The sequence below is a fragment of the Rhipicephalus sanguineus genome, chromosome 6 (assembly GCF_013339695.2).
Source record: "Rhipicephalus sanguineus isolate Rsan-2018 chromosome 6, BIME_Rsan_1.4, whole genome shotgun sequence".
In the NCBI taxonomy this organism is placed as follows: Eukaryota; Metazoa; Arthropoda; class Arachnida; order Ixodida; family Ixodidae; genus Rhipicephalus; species Rhipicephalus sanguineus.
In genome coordinates, this window is record NC_051181.1 from 164,320,760 (window position 1) to 164,340,712 (window position 19,953).

General features: G+C 45.7%; 1 protein-coding gene across 1 annotated transcript in view; it reads left to right on the forward strand.

The window, feature by feature from the left end:
- Positions 1 to 4,508: 4,508 nt before the first annotated feature.
- LOC119397690 (thyrotropin-releasing hormone-degrading ectoenzyme) overlaps positions 4,509 to 19,953 on the forward strand; it is a 139,483-nt gene continuing 124,038 nt past the window's right edge. The window contains exons 1-11 of the mRNA XM_049416663.1: positions 4,509 to 4,893; positions 5,507 to 5,576; positions 6,546 to 6,701; positions 9,098 to 9,200; positions 10,005 to 10,125; positions 12,657 to 12,808; positions 15,464 to 15,577; positions 16,678 to 16,812; positions 16,944 to 17,009; positions 17,791 to 17,856; positions 19,093 to 19,253. Coding sequence (XP_049272620.1) covers positions 4,509 to 4,893; positions 5,507 to 5,576; positions 6,546 to 6,701; positions 9,098 to 9,200; positions 10,005 to 10,125; positions 12,657 to 12,808; positions 15,464 to 15,577; positions 16,678 to 16,812; positions 16,944 to 17,009; positions 17,791 to 17,856; positions 19,093 to 19,253 — 1,529 coding nt within the window. The remainder of the gene's footprint in view (positions 4,894 to 5,506; positions 5,577 to 6,545; positions 6,702 to 9,097; positions 9,201 to 10,004; positions 10,126 to 12,656; positions 12,809 to 15,463; positions 15,578 to 16,677; positions 16,813 to 16,943; positions 17,010 to 17,790; positions 17,857 to 19,092; positions 19,254 to 19,953) is intronic.

Here is a 19,953-nt window from a genome sequence, read left to right on the forward strand (position 1 = left end):
TGTATCTCTCGCCCATCAGAGTCGTTGCATCCACGCGGATAGATCGGCGTACTTGTTCTGGGAGCGAAGCAAAAAAGGAAGAAGAGAACGACCGAACAGACCGCGGCTGGTCCATGATGATGATAGTTTTCTGTCGACGACTAACGGTTACAATGAAGAGCCCCGCTATAAAAGGTTCTCCTCCGCCACAAGAGACTCACTTCTTGCACTGGCTGCAGTGAGCCTGGGTTGAAGCTCAGTAGATTTTTCCGCCATTCGGCGAAAGTGATCGCGCAGCAGCCTTGGACGACAAGCGCTAACACAACGGCCCACTGTTTCATTGCACGGCGCGTGCTCGTAGTTAAAGCTCGTCGTTTCCCACGGATCAGTAGTCTCTCCAGAGGCTGCGTCATTTATACCGTGCTCACGTGCAACAGCGCTAAAACTTATACGTCCCGATGAATCAATGCCAAAGTGCGCTCTGTCAAAGGCGGAGATCACCCGGAGCACTAGAAAAAGCGCCGGCGTTCCATCTGCGGATGACGCGTCCACCAGCGCCATTTCTTTCTTTCTATTTACTTACAGGACGCTAGAATGGCGGATTTCGTGCACCGTGAAAGGAGAGTAAAGTGAATACACAAGGCCCTGTTCCTTGCTGGTTGCTTCTTGTGTAGCGAGCTTCACATATCTATGGAATATACGCGCCTGTCGAAATACGACAGCACGTATCCAAGTACGTACCAGTGATTGTCAAGGCTTTAATAGATTACGCTCCGTTTATTCCCTTGAAATGGGCAATTTGAAAACAGATCCTAGGCACAAGGAGCGAAGACGGCAACGAACAAGATAGAAACAACACACACACACACACGCACACAACACACACACACACCACACACACACACAACGCACACACACAGGGCGCCACTTTCAACAATGCAAGAGTGTGAACGAACTGAAATACAGTTCGCTCGTACCGATTAGAAAAGAGCGAGTAAAGAGGGTGTATTTTTGCCCGCAACGATAAACCGTCGTCTGTCTTGTGTGCCTTTACGTGCACCGTCGCCGTGCGTCCTGTACTTCGAAGTCACGATCGGCATGCGTGTATCGCGGTGATAGCATTCATGATAAGAAAGTGCGAGCCCGAGTTCAAAAAAGAGGAAGCGCAAGTAAGCCAGATGACGATTATTGTTGTGAACAAAAAAGACGCCCTTTTTACTTCATCTCAGAAGTGTACGACCAAAAAGAGCGAAGATGCGTTAGATGGATGATACAGCGCCGATGAAATTCCGTTAGAGAAACAAAGTTTTAACGAACGTCAGGTGGGGCAGGGACTGAAAAAAAGAAAAGACAGGTAAGAAATATGACGTTCGAGTTGTCATTTTGCAGGAACTCGTTGAACAAGGCCGCGCAATACACCTGACGGGCGTCCAGACTTCTATCTGTCGCCCATGAGGCAGGCGTGCCATGCCAGTCGAAGCTATGGGCGTCATGCCACTTCGTGCGGGAAAAGCACTCAGACCAAACGGGACTGAACGTCGTATGAGAGAGCACGCCGCTGTCTAGAATTAAGCGGGTTTATATGCGGCCGTGAATTGCGAACCCTTGTTTGCGAACCCTGTTTCATACAAACTGAATTAATGTATAAAAATGTGAGCCAAATCAACCGCGAGATTGTTGAAGGTTGCCATTAAATGTTAACTCAGACACGTGCTTCAGATAGCCCTCTATCGCCTTGGATGATAAGGAAACGCAATTTTTGGAGGAAAGTTAACTGACGCCTTGCAAGACGTTTCCCATTTCTAGTATATTGCTACGGGAAGACAGGCAAAGTAAAGACTAGAGTCGAAGGGACGAAGCCCCCTAAGAAACCAAACACCGAACCGAAATGGTGCCGATTTTACCATGCAACGATACTTGTGGTAATATAACTTTTTAGTACTGTGACTAAGAAAATATGCGATAAAATAAGGGTATTTCTTCAATCAATGCGCATGATTGCTAATTTTGCGATGTTAATGTTTTCGTAGCTGACTGGTAGCATTGCCACACGACTAGATATGTCTCGTGCCTCGCAGAAGAAGAAGGAAGAGTCGACCGCACAGACGTCTCCGTAAGTTCTGGCTGAAATCGCTTTTATCACCGTTAATGCGTTCCCATTTCGATTGTCCTTAAACCTTCAGCGATGTCAGCAATGCAGCGCACTGCCAGGCGAGCTCTATCGAACGATGCAGACAGTTTTAGCTATGGCGCGTGGGGCGCTGCCGTATTAGAAACGCCGAGCTTATGGCAGAATTCTTTCCGCGTTTTCGTTTAAGATCACTCTGGACTCAATACGAGTGCTCGTACCAAACTACTTTTCAAAAATTTTTAAATCATGCATTCCAGAGAAGCCGTGAAAGCTAGCAGCTGAGCGTGGACGCATTCGAATGAGCCCTTAAACATGGCCTGCCGGGCTTCGTTTTCTACCTTAATTGGCATTGTTTTACGTCAACTCTTGTGTGCAGTGGTGCCTGAATTTTCGGACCGCTAGTTGTGATATACTTACCATAAGACTTAATTGTTTGGTGTTGGTTACGAAGGGAAGTCCGAGAACTCATTCCTTCGTGATTGAGAGGTAATTCCGCAGGTCACAAAGTGCATAATGCAATATTTTGGTTCAGCTTTCATTAAAAATTTGGCAAGTGTTACTCTTCTGTAACACACGAAGGCGAACGTCTGGCTGCACATACAGGGTCAGACAAGTGAGCTGCGACATGTTTGCATTAAATGCGAGCACTTTTGCCTTTCAACTTAATTTCCAAAGGTGTAGTACAGACTTAGCAAAGTACACACTGCACGTGTGTAAGGTGATACGCGCACACCTACGTAGCTGCACACTTGTTGTGCTGCGCTGCTGATGAGGAGGCTCAGCCCTTTGTAACACCATCACCCGTTACTCAATTCACACGATGGGACGCCTGGTGTGATCGTACGCTCCTACTACGCATTAGTACAGTGGAAACCCGCAATAACGAAATCGGCGGGGAAAGCACCAAATTTCGCTCTTGCGGGAATTTCGTTGGCGCGAGAATGCGACAGAAAAGACATGGAATTTGCAAAAAAACACATTTTATTTCCAAAAGTCAGTAAGTTCGCTTTGGCGGGCCTTACCATGCAGCAATTTCATGCCTCTCGATCGGGAATCTCGTTTGCCACGGCACAAAGTTCGCTCCATGCACTGGTCAGTGACGGCGGCACTGCGCTGTCACTAGTACCGTCATCAAGCGCGCCTACAGGCGAACTTTCTTCCGGCTCCGCTGGATCAGCGCGGATCAGCGCAGAATCGTAGACAACGAGCTGCACGCAACGCCAATTCTTCGACGATGTCCATTTTTTTCCTGCCCTTTCCACCTCACTGATGATTGCAGCCTTATTTTCCAGCGTGGTGAACTTCCGCTTTTTCGTTGGAGGCGGCATCTTCGCAGGCAGCAAAATCGGACGAAGCAATCGCGACACACAGTTCACGTTGCACCAAGCGACCAAGCAAACGCTCCACAAATGGCTCCACACACGCGACCATGTGCGCGCAAAGCCGACAAAGCCAAGCGCAGAGCCAAGCCAACGAACGAAACTCATGAGGAATGTGGAGTTGGCTACGTAGTCCGCGATAACGGCAAGCCATCTCATCATCATCATCATTGTCGCCAGCTTTATGTTTTTTTTGTGAACAATGATGTCGGCTGCTTCTTAAGTGCGCTGTAGCGATAGTTTTGCACAATTTAAGTTTAGCATGAATGCCTTTCAGCAGTTTTCGAATGTAGTTAATGTTGCGAGAGTAGATTATTTGCGCACTCGAGTTTCAAAATTTTCGTTATAAGGGACTGCGGTATGAATATCTTTCGTAGTCGCGAGCAAGGTCGCGAGTTGCGAAATGCGTTGGCTCCTATGGGCGTTCGCCGGTGCTCCGAAAATATTTCGTTGCGGTGAGAATTTCGTTCCCTCGGGATTTCGTTATCGCGGGTTTCGACTGTATTTACGTTCTCCTCACCCGTCATGACGCCTGTATCGAGATGCAAATGCACGCCGAAATTCAATGAATGTGCAATGTTGCACACGTACAAGAATGAAGACACGCGGCTGATGGTAGAGGCCTGGCATATCGATAGTAAAGTGGTAGTGCATGCGTAAACCAGCCGTAGATTAACTTGCATAAAGAAGAAATGAAATGCCTGACTATAGTTATCTCTCGCGTAGATCCCCACGTGTGCTGGATTCAAAGGTGGCACCTCATGCTTGCGCATGCGCAGATAAGTTATTGCGTCTACTTTGTTTTGCGCTGCAGTGCGCTCTTTTATTTGATAGTTAGCGTGTGCGTTGTTCTGATCTCTTGTGGCCATGTCTGCACGCGTAACATCCATTCATCGTGCATTTTGACAGCACTGGTGTGCGAAAGGAATTGTGATCTCGACCTGTCGCTCAGAAGCCGACAGAACTAACATTTCAGAGAGCTGCTCGTGTTATGATATAAGAGGTGTTCTCCGCAGAGGATGGGTCGCATCGACCGGCTCACGAATGGCGTGGTGATCGGCACGGTGACCACGGCGGTGGTGATCATCCTGGTGATCTTCATCGCCACCGAAAGGCGCGTGTTCATCCAGCACCAATTATTTCCGATGGCCGCGGGCGAGTCCGGACCGCCGCCGCTCGAGGACGTGGTGCCGCCACAGCCGTGGTCCCTGGTCGACCGCCAGGCCTACTTGAGCCACGACATCGTGGCTCCGTCCTCGGGGAAGCGTCACCACACGCGCCGCCTGCCCCGACACCTGGTGCCCGTCCACTACTCGCTTGAGCTGCAGCCCCAGCTGGAGGGAAAACCCAAGCAGGTGGACACTTTCCGCGGACACGTCGACATACTCGTCAACTGCACGGCCGGTGAGCTGCCTTTATCGGGGTGAGCGGTGCAGTTTGGCTCGCCCTACTTTGCGCTCGCCTATGGTGGCACGTACACGACGAGGGCAGACGCGTGCTGCGCTGTGTTGCGTGTCTTGAGGGTGTCCATGTATACCGCAACTAATCATGCACCACAAGCACGCCAAACTCCATCTCCCTGGTATTACGGTGAACAAAAGGCGTCCATGAAGAACGCCTCTATAGACTATTTTACGGGCGGGTTTCGGTGCCGGCTTATTGGGCTGTTAACCTTGCGGTTTCGTGTCTTTAACAACGAAATGAACAGTGCTACGGTGGTCGCATACGGGTTGGGTTGGTACATTCGACGTTTCATGATATCAATTCACGTCGCGATACAGAAATAAGAAAGCGTTCGTTTAACAGCCCGAGGTGACGGCGCCCACATGTCTTACGTAAAATTGTGTACAGAACGCAGAGATTGTCTTATACCACAGTGCGTAGCCATGGTTGCCTAATGTAACATAAGAAATTAACCAATACCGTATACGTGTAACAGTTCATTCCGAGCCTTTTCATCAGCTTTGTGATAAGTGCTGTAATGGATCCCGAAAGACGTATTTAAATGCTGCTGCAGAGGCGGACGTCATCACTCTGCACGCATCTCCAGAGCTGGAGCTGTCGTTGAGCGGCCACAAGGCCTTGGCGTGACGGTTCGTCACTCCCAGCCGCCGTTCGCCAAGGTTAAAGCCAACCACTTGACCCTGGAACCGGAAGAGGAGTTCCTCCAAATTCATCTGGCAGAAAAGCTTCGCGCTAACGAGTCCTATACACTGAGCATCGCTTTCCGAGGAAAACTGGGCACCGACAGAGGCTTCTACAAGTATCACTACCGTGCGAACGGTACACTCAAGTAAGCCCGGGCGTGGCTGCGCAGGTTGCTGGAGAAAACCTTGCCTGTTTTTATATCCTTCTTCAGTCACTTTATTTCGGTTTTTAACGCACCTTCATCATTTCCCGCTGTGTCACTAACGCACCGTATACCTTCAGTGATGTAGGCATTACATCTGTTGCTTAAAATTCAGCCTTATGCCGTGTATCTGCTCGTCACGAACTGTTGTACGCACAAATGCATAGGAAGTTGGCTTTAAATAAAAGAAATCGATATGCTATTCATGGATGCCTATACTTTGTTAATAAGATCGGGTGGTAGCCGGTGGACCTTCAGATTCAGTATAACATTCAAGACTCCCATGTTCCTTAAATTTATCTGCACTGAAACAATTGTAAAAGCTTTGTCCTGCATGATGTCTTGGTTACGCAAGTACTTGCTACCATGAAATATAGACGTTGTGTTAGCGTTACGTGGTCTATCATTTGTGAAACGACTTGCCTGACAATAATCCGCTTCCTGTGAGGTGCCCGGTGTTGTACTTGCGTTCCAAAACACGAGCAAAGCATTTGCATATGCGCTGTGCGCCGATCCCACAACGCACAAATACAGCAGCTAGATCACCAAAATTATAAAATAGATTGCCAACGGAGGAAAGGGATGTTCCGGGTATTATAGCAGTTGAATGTAGAAATGGAGCTCTAAAGCGCAGAGCCTTCAAACCACGAGCGATCTGTGTAAACAACCCCATGCGTGTTAACGGAAGGAGACGCGTGATTTTCAGACACCTCCTCCTGACCTTCTTCGAGCCGACGTTCGCACGAAGAGCCTTTCCGTGTTTCGACGAGCCAGACTTCAAGGCCGTCTTCACGGTGACGATTGTGAGACCGGAAGGCTACACTGCTCTGTCTACTATGCCAGTTCAAAAACAGGAAGAAAGGTACGCGCACCTCTCGTAGCGGTCGAACGAGCCCGTGGGCATGTTCCTCGTTGAAAGGCGCCTTGATGAGCTCATGTTGTTACGATAAATGAGTGGCCGGAAGTTAAAAGATGGCATAAAGCGCCACAGCTATATTAACTTGTTCAATTCGTTCATTTCGAGTGACCAAATAACCTCTCGCAGTGCATATGTAGGCACTGCGAGAGGTAACCTCTCGTATGAGGCATATGTAGGCATGCTCATATGACGTCTAACTGCGCTACTTTCAGCAACGTTCTGATTACGTGCTCATTTTCCCCGGGTGATAAAGAAAGCACGCGAAATATGAAAAATAAAACGTGACTATGCTCCCTCCCGCAAAAGGTGAGAGCGTAGTCTTGACTTTCTACGTCACAGTGAGCCTGTTTGAGGGTGCTGCTTCCTGATGCTCGCTGCAGTCTAATCACGGGTCATTTTTAACACGAAAGTGTTTTATGCCGGGGTCCACCAAGACTTTCATGACTTATTTCCGTCACGGAAGTACGCCAGCAAAATGTACGCCAGCAAATGGCAAAGAAAAAAAACTATAGAAAAATTTCCGCTGACGGGAATCGAACCCATGACCTCTCGGTCCGCGACGATGGCTGGCGGTGTTTAGCCCACTGAGCTGCACATTACGGAAGCTGCATGAACGCGCTTTTTATCTTTCACACTTTCCTCTCACAGTGCTCTTGGATGGATGTATGGATGGATATGGAGGATGGATGGATGCTATGAGCGTCCCTTATAACGTAGGCGGTGACACCTGTGCCACCAGGCTCGAAAAAAAAAAACGCATCGTTGCAACGACCGTCGATTCGGCGCGTTTCCAATACAAGTTTAATTTCGTCAACGCTTTAACACACCGTGATGTGGCGGCTTTAGCGCAAGCCTCGCTCATAGCATCCATCTATATTGACAAATAGCTCCCCGACGCTCGCTTGGCTGTCGCACCCAAGGAGGTTAAAAAAAAATTGCTGGAGTGGCGATTATTGCGCAAGAGTGAAGCCATGCCCACCAAAAGATGGCGGCTGCACCCGCCATCTTAGTAGGGGCACGATAAACCATAGGCGTTTGGCGAAGGAAAGCGCGCGTTTTCCCTCGCACGCCAGACGAGTTTAATATGGCAACTTTTACAGGTGAGATGCTCCTCCAAGTGTCTTTGTGTTACTAGTTTCTTAAATGAGCCTCAAAGTCAAGGCAAATTTTATTGGAGATCAATCGTCATATTCCTCTCGACGGGTTACTTTTGTCGGCAACAACGATCTTTTATTTTATAATTAACGTAGTATTCACACTAACAGATCAAAGCCTTTTGATCTCTAAGTAGGCACCACCAGAAAAGAGCATGTTTCCGTGCTCTTTGGTGGGCAAAAGCTGGCTTCACTTGTGCTGGCAAGGCGTTGCGATACCTTCCACTCCAGAAATTTTTTTAACCTCCTTGGTCGCACCGCGTTCACCGCTCGCCCTGTGAGAAGTAACGGCCTGGCTAGAAGGAAGACACGACGCGCCTAGTGTTTCCCTTCGCATTTCACGACGCTTTGAAGGAGTGCATACGAGCATTAGTGTTTATTATGGGCTTGTTAATGCCATATTTGCGCGGGATTCACCACATGCGGTGTCACGTATATGTTAAGAAGTACAGATACCGCAAGGGTTAACTAATGATCATGGGCGTTTGTCGTCGGTACGGAGATGTGCCAACAGGCGTCAACGTGAGTGCGATGCGTCCACATCAAGCGATGTATATCTGCCAAACAACAGTATACATTGTACAAGCTCTCATGTACTAATGCACTATAAACAATAAACTACTTCTGTGACGACACGTTTCACTTTCGTGTTATACCGATTCCTATGAAGGAGAGATCGGCCTTTTTTTTAATTTCGCGGGTGTTTCTTTATTAGCCAAGAAAAGCGAGCGCGCAATTAGTACATTGTTGAAAATAGCGCAGTTAGATGTCATTTCAACATGCCTACATATGCCGCATTGACATTTTAATGATTATGTGAGTATAGGTCGAGTTAAAAACATAATTAGGACTAAATAAATAAGCCTCATTAACGAAAAAACATGGTAGCGGCTACTACAGTATACAGGGAACAATATGCACTATGCGTGCTTCGCGTAACGACGTTCCTCTTTTTTTTAAATCGTGCTGCGTGATATTTTGGACACCCTCTATATTCTACACAGCGACGAGGCGAGTTTCCATATCCTAAAGAGCGCAACAGCGGAGCGTGCGGTTGCCGTCGCATGAGTCACATGACCTGAGCAGAAACGTCACGTATGACGTCACACCACCGTCGCAAAATTTGCCTCGCGTCGTTAAGGCGACGGCGTGGTGCTCTGCTCACCCTGTTCGGTAAACTTGCAGATCGCACGGCTTTGTGGCGGATACGTTCGCGCCGACCATGCCCATGTCCACGTACACTCTGGCCTTTGCGGTCCTCAACTTCTCGTCCCAGAGCAACGGAAACGTAAGCAGCTTCAAGTCCCACCTACCCAATATTTTATACAATACATTCGTTGCTCTAAGCTGAGATATAAGAAAACAGAAGTAGGCAGTGGGGAGGATAACTGACCACGTGTGTATTCTGTCCAGCCGATGAGTGCATTTTTTCATGCATGAAGCTATATACGCTGTCTAGCATGTCGTGTAACATTAGCCGCGTTGTGCTTTACGTGTGACGCACCACGTACAACTGTCGCAATATACACCCGCTTTCTTACGCGGCGCGTTGACGCAGGCCCTGATTGTCCAATCGCAATCCGATATTCACAATTTAGAAACTCACGTAGAGTTGTTGCCAAATCAAATCGCTTTTATTTCGGCCAGTTAGGAACCAGATTAGGGGAAGGAAAAAAGCCGTCCGAAACAGTTTGACGGACCCACGCCTCCATTTTCTTTCAGCAGCCTTATTAATTATGCGCAATTACTACAGAACAAGCATTCGTTGTTCATATAGCATCTAGAAGGCAATTGTTTATGACTATCATTATTCAAAAATATTTGTGAAAGCAGAGTTTCTATGTTAGTCTACTATATATATATATTAAGAAGCGAAACACAAGCACACGTCGGCCTGGTATTTCCTGCCCCCGTAAAAAGAGGCAAGTCGTGTATTGAACGGCATTTAGTGACCTGGAATGAACGCAATGTACTGGACGGCACTAGGAATTGAAGTGACCGCGGTGACTAAACTGGTTTCGGGCTTATGCGAGGTGGCAACACATCTTCTGCCAGTTTCTGCACGCTTTACTGACTTTCGCTTTTTTGACAGGTTACCATATGGTCACTGACTGACAGGTCTCCGTACCTGGAGTACGCTCTGGAAGTGGCTCCAAAACTACTCAAATTTTACGAAGATCTGCTGGGCGTCGCCTATCCGCTACCGAAGATGGGTTTGTAGACACTTATGCTATGCGAGAGATATTTCATCCCAATGAAAAACACACAACTCGCGCGAAGTCTCCAGCAGTTTGATTTCCTGGCATTAGTCACGCGCAGAGAGGCCTTCTCCTTATGTCATTATTTTAGCTTCATAGTCGTGCTAGTCGGGCACAACTTTAGAAGTCTGATGCATTTACTCTCAGAGGCGGATGCACACAAGACTGCACCAATGGGCGCGATCTCTAGACCGACGTCATGAGCTTGACGGCCGGCGACTCCACCTTTGGAAAACGCTGTCTAGTGCATAAGCGGGACTATTTCTTTAATCTCGAAGGTGATCGGCTGCTGCGCTTCGGTCATCCTCGGGTGGGGCCTACTTCTTAGTTGTACCGACTATGGAAGCTTTTGAAATAAAATGGTATGGTTGAGTACATAAGGTAACAATATGGACACACACATATAGGGAACTAATTATTTGGGAATGAAATTGCACCAAGTAAAAACGCGACACATGTTTAGTGAAGAATTCAGCTGGAATTCAGTTAAACTGTGTATAAATTTATCTAAAGGTATCGTTATTATGTGTGGAATTTCCTAAATGACTCCGCTATGACTGAAACAGCAGATATACAACTGCCTTTTTTCGTTCTGAGCTTTGCTACGAAGCTATGGTATAGGGAACAACTACCAAAATTAAATACGAGAAACTGTTTGCTTCTGCAGAAAATATTTTGCCGAATTTACTGCAACGACCTAGGCAATTAGGAAAAACATTGGAGAGCTCGTTTATTTAAATTAGAGCGTTGGTATATCAGAGCTTGGTTAATGTCTATTGTTGTTTGGCAGATGTAGCACCGCCTGATGTGGACGCACTCACGTTGACGCCTAGTGGCACATCTCCGTACCGACGACTGACGCCTACGATCATGATTTGACCCTTGCGGTAGCTGAAGTTCTTGACATATATGTGGACACCGCATATGGTGAATCCCGCGCAATGTGGCATCAACAAGCACATAATAAACACTGATACTCGATATGCACTCCTCCAAGCGTCGTGAAACGCGAAGAGAAAGCTACGCGCGTTGTGCCTTCCCTCTAGCCTGGCAGTTAATTCTCACAGGGCGAGCGGGGAACGCGGTGCGACAGCCAGGCGAGCGTTGGAGAGCTATGTTTCTATATGGATGGATGCTATGAGCGAGGCTTGGGCAAAAGCCACCACCTCGCGGTGTGTTGGAAACACTTCTATTGGAAATGGGCCGAATGGGACGGTCGCAGCAACGGCGCGTTTTTTTTATTGTTTTTCGAGCCTGGTGTCACACATGTCGCCACCCATTTATAAAGGGGACGCTCATAGCATCCATCCATCCATCCAGCCATGCAGAGCACTGTGAGAGGAAAGTGTGAAAGGTAAAAGGCGTGTTCATGTAGCCTCCGTTATGTGTTGTATGTATGTACGTAGGCACTAAAAAAAGTTTGGCGGTAGCTCAGTGGGCTAAACGCCCGCCAGCTATCGTCGCGGACCGAGAGGTCATGGGTTCGACTACTGTCAACGGAACTTTATAGTTTTTTTCTTTGCCATTTGATGGCGTTCATTTTGCTGACGTATTTCCGTGATGGTAATACGTAATGAAAATATTGGTGGACCCCGGCATAAAATGCTTTCGTGTCAAAACTTCAAATGCTTCGTTCTGATGACATTTTTCATCATTATTATTTATTTGCATCAAAGTGTTACAAATCATGTATAGCTAAAAGCTGTGTGCGCAAAACGAATGAGCTAGACAACACCATTATCCTATCCGCGAGAACTTAGGCCGCATGCAAAGAACATGAACAATTATTGGAAACATAGTTTTATCTACATAATAACTTACATATTAAACTAGAATGAAAGCTCAATTTCAAATCTCCTGAAGAAGGTTTCAAGCTATAGAAAGAGTCCCAATGCAGGAAAATAGACGTTTTGATGGTTAGCCCAGAAAATAATGTAACAAATACTGCTGTACGTAATGATAGTAGCTGGACGACGTAAATTTGTATTGCGTGTATTCTGTTAACCATAGGGATACTGTGTTTCACTTGTTTCATACTGTTCTTCTCTACCTTGTCCAGAGCAGTGGCTATTTTAGTATCTTTGATGCACGCGTATTGTATAGTCACAGCCTGATATAAGCTAATATCACACATTGTTTCTTTCCTCTTTTGTTTGTCTTTTTCATGTTGGACTGGATACCGTGAATGCTGTTTGCGGTCTATATTGACTGAAGTATTATTGTACAAATATGATTTCTGCCCGAACTGCGTACGAGGGTGTTGGGTCCTCTTTCAGGCACAATGCGTTCAGTCCCAGATAGCTTTTGTTTCTTGTACAAGGAAAGAACAAAACAATCTTGAAACTCAAACTCATATTCGTAGTTATCTTGATTATCTCATCCCTGCCCCTCTTTTGTAAGGCTTGTTCTGGATAATCACGTCGTCAGAGCCACGTGCGTTATTGTCGTTAAGTAATCTGTCACACTTTTTTTCAATGTTCTGCCAGACATGATATCCCTGCCGTCGTTCTTGGCGGATGCCATGGAGAACTGGGGCCTGCTCACATTCCACGAGCAGTGCCTTCTGTACGACGAGCGGTCGACGCCATACAAGAAGCCACTCATCGCGGGCCTCATAGCCCACGAGATTGCGCACCAGGTGGGCGACCTGTTGATTCGTGCAGTCGCGACATAGATTGTCAATGTGGGGAGGACGTAGGCCGGATGCAGCGGCGGCTCTTGTAGCGAGACGGATGTCAGTTGGTTTACATTGATCTACGGAGTAACGACAGGACAAAGTGGTTACTCGTAATTAAAAACATTATTCAAGTTCACATAATGTACAATAAGTTGATCACAGTGGGTAGATAAACATGAAAACGATATATCAATACATGATTGTAAAGCTAAACAAAAAGCCAAACATGCACGTTGCGGTAATGGAGGCAATTATTACAAGCGGCGATTAGACGTAGCAAGACAGAACTGACTGACGCAAGCCTCTGTGCTTTGCTTTCTAGCCAAACGAACCCGTGCTTTTATTGTGTGGGCTTTCAGAAACCATCTCTTCATCAATAAGCACGAAATAATGTCCTCACCTTCTGCAAAATGCTACCAGGCGCGATGGCACAGATATTTGTGGCCCCCAAGGCACCCATAGACGTACGTTAATACAACCGCCATAACTTGGCTCACATGAATCCTGCTGCGACCACACTTCTGCCGTTTTTGTTTTCTACTACAATTTACTAAACATTTAGCTATGGCAATAGTACAACAAAGGTGGAATTATATAAGTGCTGTAGCAAGTGGTGTATTTTCTAAATATCAACTCCATTCTTGTTTACCATTTTCTATAGACGCAATAAAGAGGAACATTAAATCGCTTTATACTTACAAAGTGTCATTTAAAACATTTATCCTTGTGAGCTTGACCATAATATGCAAATTTTCAGAATATAAAATGGAAGTCGAGGTTAAATATTTTGTATTAAATTTCGCGTCGATATTTCAACTAGAATCGTAAACAACGCTGTCGCAATGATCTCATGACGGCACACAAGCGACAATGATAACTCATCTCCACGGTTAATAGCGGCACAAAGCATGACACAGCTGCCAAGGTTGATAAACTGATGCATTCATGGAAGATTGGGAACAGCGCACAAAAGGTGACGGATAGTGATACGACAGCTTCTGTGTTGCGTATTTCACCGTCCATCGTCCTTTGTGTCTCTGTTAAAAATCTTGCAAAAATACTTCAAGAACGTTGGCAAAAGCGAAACATAGGCAGCTTTCGGAATTCGAGCGAGGCATGCGCTGAGTAACACGATGAGGAAATGCAAGCGTCAGCGACAGGTGCATGTGTACTACTTGATGGGTGAAGCTGAAGGACGCAGTGAAGCCTGTATAAACAGGATCGACAGCAGATCTACAACAGAAGGTGCGGATTCCCAACCTCGATGACATTGATGTAAAAGCCATTGTAATGTTCGAGCGCTCAAATTCACCGTTAAAGCTTACTGAAGCTCACCAAAGGTCCCAAAAGCTGGACGGGAATTTCGAAAAAGAAAATTAACGCAGTGACGTATTAATTTGAAAGGGTTGACGCTTTTGCAATGGAACATATTAATGTTCGCGTAAAGCCCGATGAGTTCACTTCGAGAGAATGATCGTAGAAAGTTTAAGCACACATGGCTCGCACGTGTTATTGCCTGCAAGATTCGTATAGCTCGATAAAGGAATAACGTGAAGGAAATGCGCACGCACACATTTTTTCCCTTACAGCGCCAAAAACTATGCTTGAGCCCGAGTACAGAGAAGCATTATTCTGTGACGCTTCTCAGAGGTTCATTTTGATAGGAGAAAATAACGCAGTCTGTCAGGTGAGCTCCCCTGAACCGCATGAGAACGAGAGAAGAGGAGGTAGATATTGGCACGAAAGAATAGCAGGAGCGTTATGGGCGCATCAAGGAAAGCGCAGTTTAAGACTCTTGGCAACTTTAGTTTCAGTGAAGAGCAGTGAAGGCAGCCATTGTTTGTGACTGGGTCCGATTATGCTTGACGCCACGCTTTGCTGGATGTTCTTCTTCAGCCGTCGTGGTAGCTTAGCGGCTAAGGTGTCGCAATGCTAAGCTCGAGAACGCTCTTTCGATTCTTATTGGCCACGGCGACAGGGCCGAAATGCACGAATACGCATGCACTTATAGTCGGCTCCAATTAAACACCCACATCCATCACTGTGCCACCCAGAGATAATTTGCATGGATGTTTTATCCAATAACATTTGCTCATTTCCGCGACATCAAGCACAATTCGCGTGTTTCAGATTGGTTTTTCCATACAGACACATGTTCGTGTCGCTTCTCGCTTGATATAAGACGAAAACGTGAACGTCCTGGCCAATTTGATCAGAGATTGTGACATCACCACTTAGCCAAATGTCATATTATAGATAGGAACGACTGGCCTTTAGTTATCGATTTTCGTGATATTTGCATTAGCACAGAGAAAGTACTTATAATTCGGAAGAAAACCAGCCTGCACGAGCCTCTCCATAGTTGATTGACAAGCGCGCCGTGGTTTTGCGGCCGGAGCTTGCATTTATTCTTAGGTTTTAAGCGACTATAGATTTAGGTGCACGCCAAATTAATCCCAACCCACTCACGACTGCTTGCCTCATAGTCAAAGCGTGGTTTACAGTTTTGCGAATAAAAAAGAAACGTCAACAGGGCTGATCTGTTGAAAGTGCCGCTTCCGCATGCGGTTTCAACCCATGAAATTGAGTGTAGCTTTTATTTTTTTCTTGACTCAGTGGTTCGGCAACTTGGTCACGATGAACTGGTGGAGCGATCTGTGGCTCAACGAGGGATTCGCCACGTACATGCAGTACACCGGAGCAGACTACATCCAGCAGCAGTGGCGAATGGTGGGTGCTCGAAGTCCTGCATTGCTTGTGCGGCGCAAGTCTACGCCGCGTCAACAATCTCGAAAGACATTATTTAAATTCAGTCATATCATTACGAGGTCATGCAACAGAATCAAACCACCTCTGTGTACGCTGTCGGTATTCCCAAAGCGCTAGACATTTACTTAGTACTCAGGTATTTACTTAGCATTATAGCATACTTAAATATTTAATTAGCATTAGCAAGTGACTAAACAATAAGATTTGTACTTAAAGGTAAACTATTTTGCACAACAGAATGCGAATGCGCTCTGATAGTTATTTGCGCAATTTCAACGGGGAACATGAGACACGCCAGCGCAGCGCAATGAAAACATGAAATGCTTGCACTTTCGTGTCCGTTATCTATAGGCTTCACGCTCCTGGATCGCACGAAAAGTTGGCACCAGAATTTTGTGTATATTAAATATCATCCAATCATTTATCGAAGAAGTGTACGGCAATGGTTAGGTACAAGTGAATGCATTCGGTACCGCCACAATTGCAACTGCACCATCTTTGGCTACGTCCGATTGGTTTCACCGCAGTCAGGCCTCTAACAAAGTTGAATTGCTATTTCATAACTCGAGAACACCACGGGCCAGAAGAATAAAATTTGGACGAGTTGGTTACTATTCAGAGTGAAATTTCAGCGCGCACAAAAGACACATTGAGGTGAACGAAATGAGCTCTTCACCTCTCAACTGTTCAACACCAGCAGTATGAACTGAGCATTTACAAAACGAGTCATGGCTTGCAAAAAAAAAACAAAAAAGCTGATAGACTTCGTGCGGAATTTAAGAATGCAAATTATTCGCTTTCTTGAATCCCGCATGGCGTTTTCTTTTATCTGGGTTTCTATTTCTCTTATAATTCATGGCCCATTTTGCAAATGCTAAGTTCAGACTGCTGGTGCTCGTATGTTCTGTCATTTCGAAGAATAAACAGTTGAGAGGCCAAGAGCTCATCGTCCACTTCAATGTGTCTTCTGTGCGCGTTGAAATTTCACCATGAGCCAGGGTCCAAGTAGGTTAAAAATCCGTAGTGCGCAACTGTTACAAAAATGGGCTTCGTCCTTGCAGATGGATCTGTTCGTGGTTAACGAAATGCAGCCTATCTTGAGAGCTGAATCCACGGTGACGGCACATCCAGTGTCGGTGACATCGAATTCGACACATCACTTGGATGCACTGTTTGACAGAATCGTGTACAGCAAGGCAAGTTCTGTTCGCTTTCATTGATCTCTGGAGCAATTGATTGTGCTACCATCGGCGCAGTTGTGCGATGCATAATTTTCGCAGAGCACATAAACTTTTTGTCTCATGATTTAACCGCGGTTAATTTCCAGGCATCAAGCGTGATTCGAATGATGGTGCATTTCCTGACACCGGAGGTATTCATCCGTGGTCTTAAGGTCAGTCACGTCGCTGTAGTTCAGGCAAAGCGTTGGTAAAAATGGAGTATTGTTGGTGTACAGCGATGGGCTTTTTTGCTCGGACCACCTTCTATAAGTAGGTGTCCGAGTAGGTGTCCGTCTCGTGTCCTTCAATAGTAAGTTTAGATGTTACAGACAGAAAAAAAGTTATTTACCCCCTGTACTAAGTGCTACTGCATGCCAGTTGTCAAAAAAATGTCCCGATTATATGCATAAAGGATGTGAAGAATGTGTCGATGCGTTAAGTCTCAGTGACAGAGACAGGTTGAGCAAAGGAAGAGAAATGCTCATAGATGAGGCGATAGTTGATGCTCATTTATTAGTGAGAAACATGACATGAACGACAGTAAATGTTATGAGACATAGATGAATAAATACATTGCGCCTCGTTAATGTTGAGTGCGAGTTGGTTTTATTTGGCGAGCAGTGCACACAGTCAATAAGACTTCGATAATAATAATGGCTGGTGTTAATTGGGGTCAAAAGGGTGTGAAATAAATTCCGGACTGCGCAATAACAGAAATACTCGCATTGTACATTAATGTTAAGCCACAAAGTTCTCTTTATGAACGTGTAGAGATTATTTTGCATAGTTTGGGGCTGTGCACTAGTCGAGATATTCTATAAAAAAAAAAATCTTGGTACTTCAATATGTACCTCAACAGAGTAAAAATTAAACTTTACGTTGGCTTCGTATGGCCTACGGAATATGTTTAAACACTGCAACATGTGCTTTTCATATTTTTAACTCTCTTTTCAGGCCTACCTGATTAAATACAAGTTCAAAAATGTCAAACAAGAAGACCTGTTCCACGAACTCAGCTCAGTAAGTCTTACTTTACGCGGTTGTATTTGCTCACCCTTCCCGCAACGTTTGCATTCTGTGGACTCGAGTGAACTTCCATTTCAACAGCACCGTATAAAAAGAACAATAAATAAAAAGCTTACCTGTTGCACTTCTTTAGAGAGCCGTGCCTCCCACGAGTCTGAATAGCTCCAAAAGAAAGTTAATGCGTGTCTTTGAAGATAGTTCGACTCTCCAGAACGAGTGACAGGGAATCTTGTTTTTCTTAGAGTGCACAGGACGCGGCATGGAGAGCGCATTTGCTTCGTTTCTCGATGGTAAAACGTAGTTTATTGCAGTTTATTCTTTAACAGCATTTCAGGTGTACAAAAAATTGCGTTAATTATAATATATACCTTTCACGCATGATGAGGAGGTGTAGCGTGTCGTAGATTTACGTACGGCCGTCATTTGAGATGTATCAGCCGCGTGGGCCCTACTCGTATTGTAACAATTGAATGTGCTTAGTGACAAAAATATGCACGCGGGCCGTTGTCGACCAAGGGATCCAGCAGTCCTATGCTATGAAAAGAAAGCCAGCGACGGTTCGAGTATTGCTGGAGGTAGAAAAAGTTTTCACTTCCAGCGTGTAATACGCATTAGCATGTCGGCGAAAGCAAGGTCATTGTCACGTACTTTCTGTAGCCTGGCGAAATGTGGCCATGGCTATGCCTTGATACTAAATGTACAGCGTGCTCAGTGAGGAAAAATGGGAAAAGCCACTTGTTCCGCATGACTTTACCCGCTGGATAACAGACAACATATACGCGTCATTTCCTTTCTGCAGTACCTGAATCAGACAGGTCTGCGCGCGTTCATTTCTTTCCCTTCTGCAATTTTTATTATATACCGTATTTACTCGAATCTAGGCCGGCCCCGATTCTAAGCCGACCCCCGAAATTCTCAAGGCCAGAAAAAAAAAGACTTAGTCATTGTACTCAAATCTAAGCCGACCCCCCCTCCCCCCATCTTTCGCACATCGTTTTTTTTTTTTTTCGAAAAAAAAAGATCGGCTTAGATTCGAGTAAATACGGTATGTCTTACGCAAGATCCTTCGAATAACAACAACAAAAGCTGAGAAAACGCGACAACCCGCTTGAGCATTTGGCATGTACTCCATTGTCGGTGAGACTTAAGAATCCTTAAGGATGACAAGGTATTTCTTTTTTCGTTGGCGTCCATTGTAGTGGTGACTAACAAATGCAGCCTTAACCACAGGCTCAAGGTGACGAACCAAAGGTGAGCGTGAAGCGAGTGATGAAGTCCTGGGTAAAGACACCCGGCTACCCTCTGCTGACGGCCACCAGGAACTACAGCACGGGAACAGTCGTCGTCACGCAGGAAGCCTACGCACCGGCAAGGGGCAACCGGCATGACACGTGAGACTGGCGTCTCCCACTGTCGAGGATCCGTTGTGGAAAGTGATAGATTAATTCCAAAATTTTAAAATGTGACCAGGACAATGCTATTCAGTTAAATTAACTTGAAATGAAAAACATTTACTTCAAAATTGCGAATTAGTTGGTTGTACATACTTCAAAGAACAGCGCAAAAAACGACAGGACATACAGAAGACGCACACAGAGCTGCGCGTTTTTTCTTCTCTATGTACGGTCGTTTTTTGCGCTGTTACTTGAAGAATTTACTTAGTCGGCGCTTTCATAGTTTAATTGGAGTCAGTTTATGTTGTATGACACAAATCTCAAGTGGAGACAGAAATGGATTTTCTGCCGTTTTAGGATATGTAACATCGAGCATCTATTACAATAGAAATTAGCCCTTTTTTAGCGCTGGCATCTCTGGTAAAATTTTAAGAACCACTGAAATGTTTGTCGTTGTTGTTCATTAGCATTTGAAAGTATGATGTGCTTATAGGAAGTTTAACACTAGTTGCATTAGGTATATAGGCATGACATACCTCCAATGAACGCTCAGAGTGATCGCGAAATCATGTAACACAGCGCAACGTAAAATGCGTCTTTGATTTTCGCATTTGATGCATCAGTGGAGAAGGAGTGTTATACGTTACCGCTCTGAAAGGGCGTCAGCGCATTATACCAAGAAGGTGAATCCAGTGAG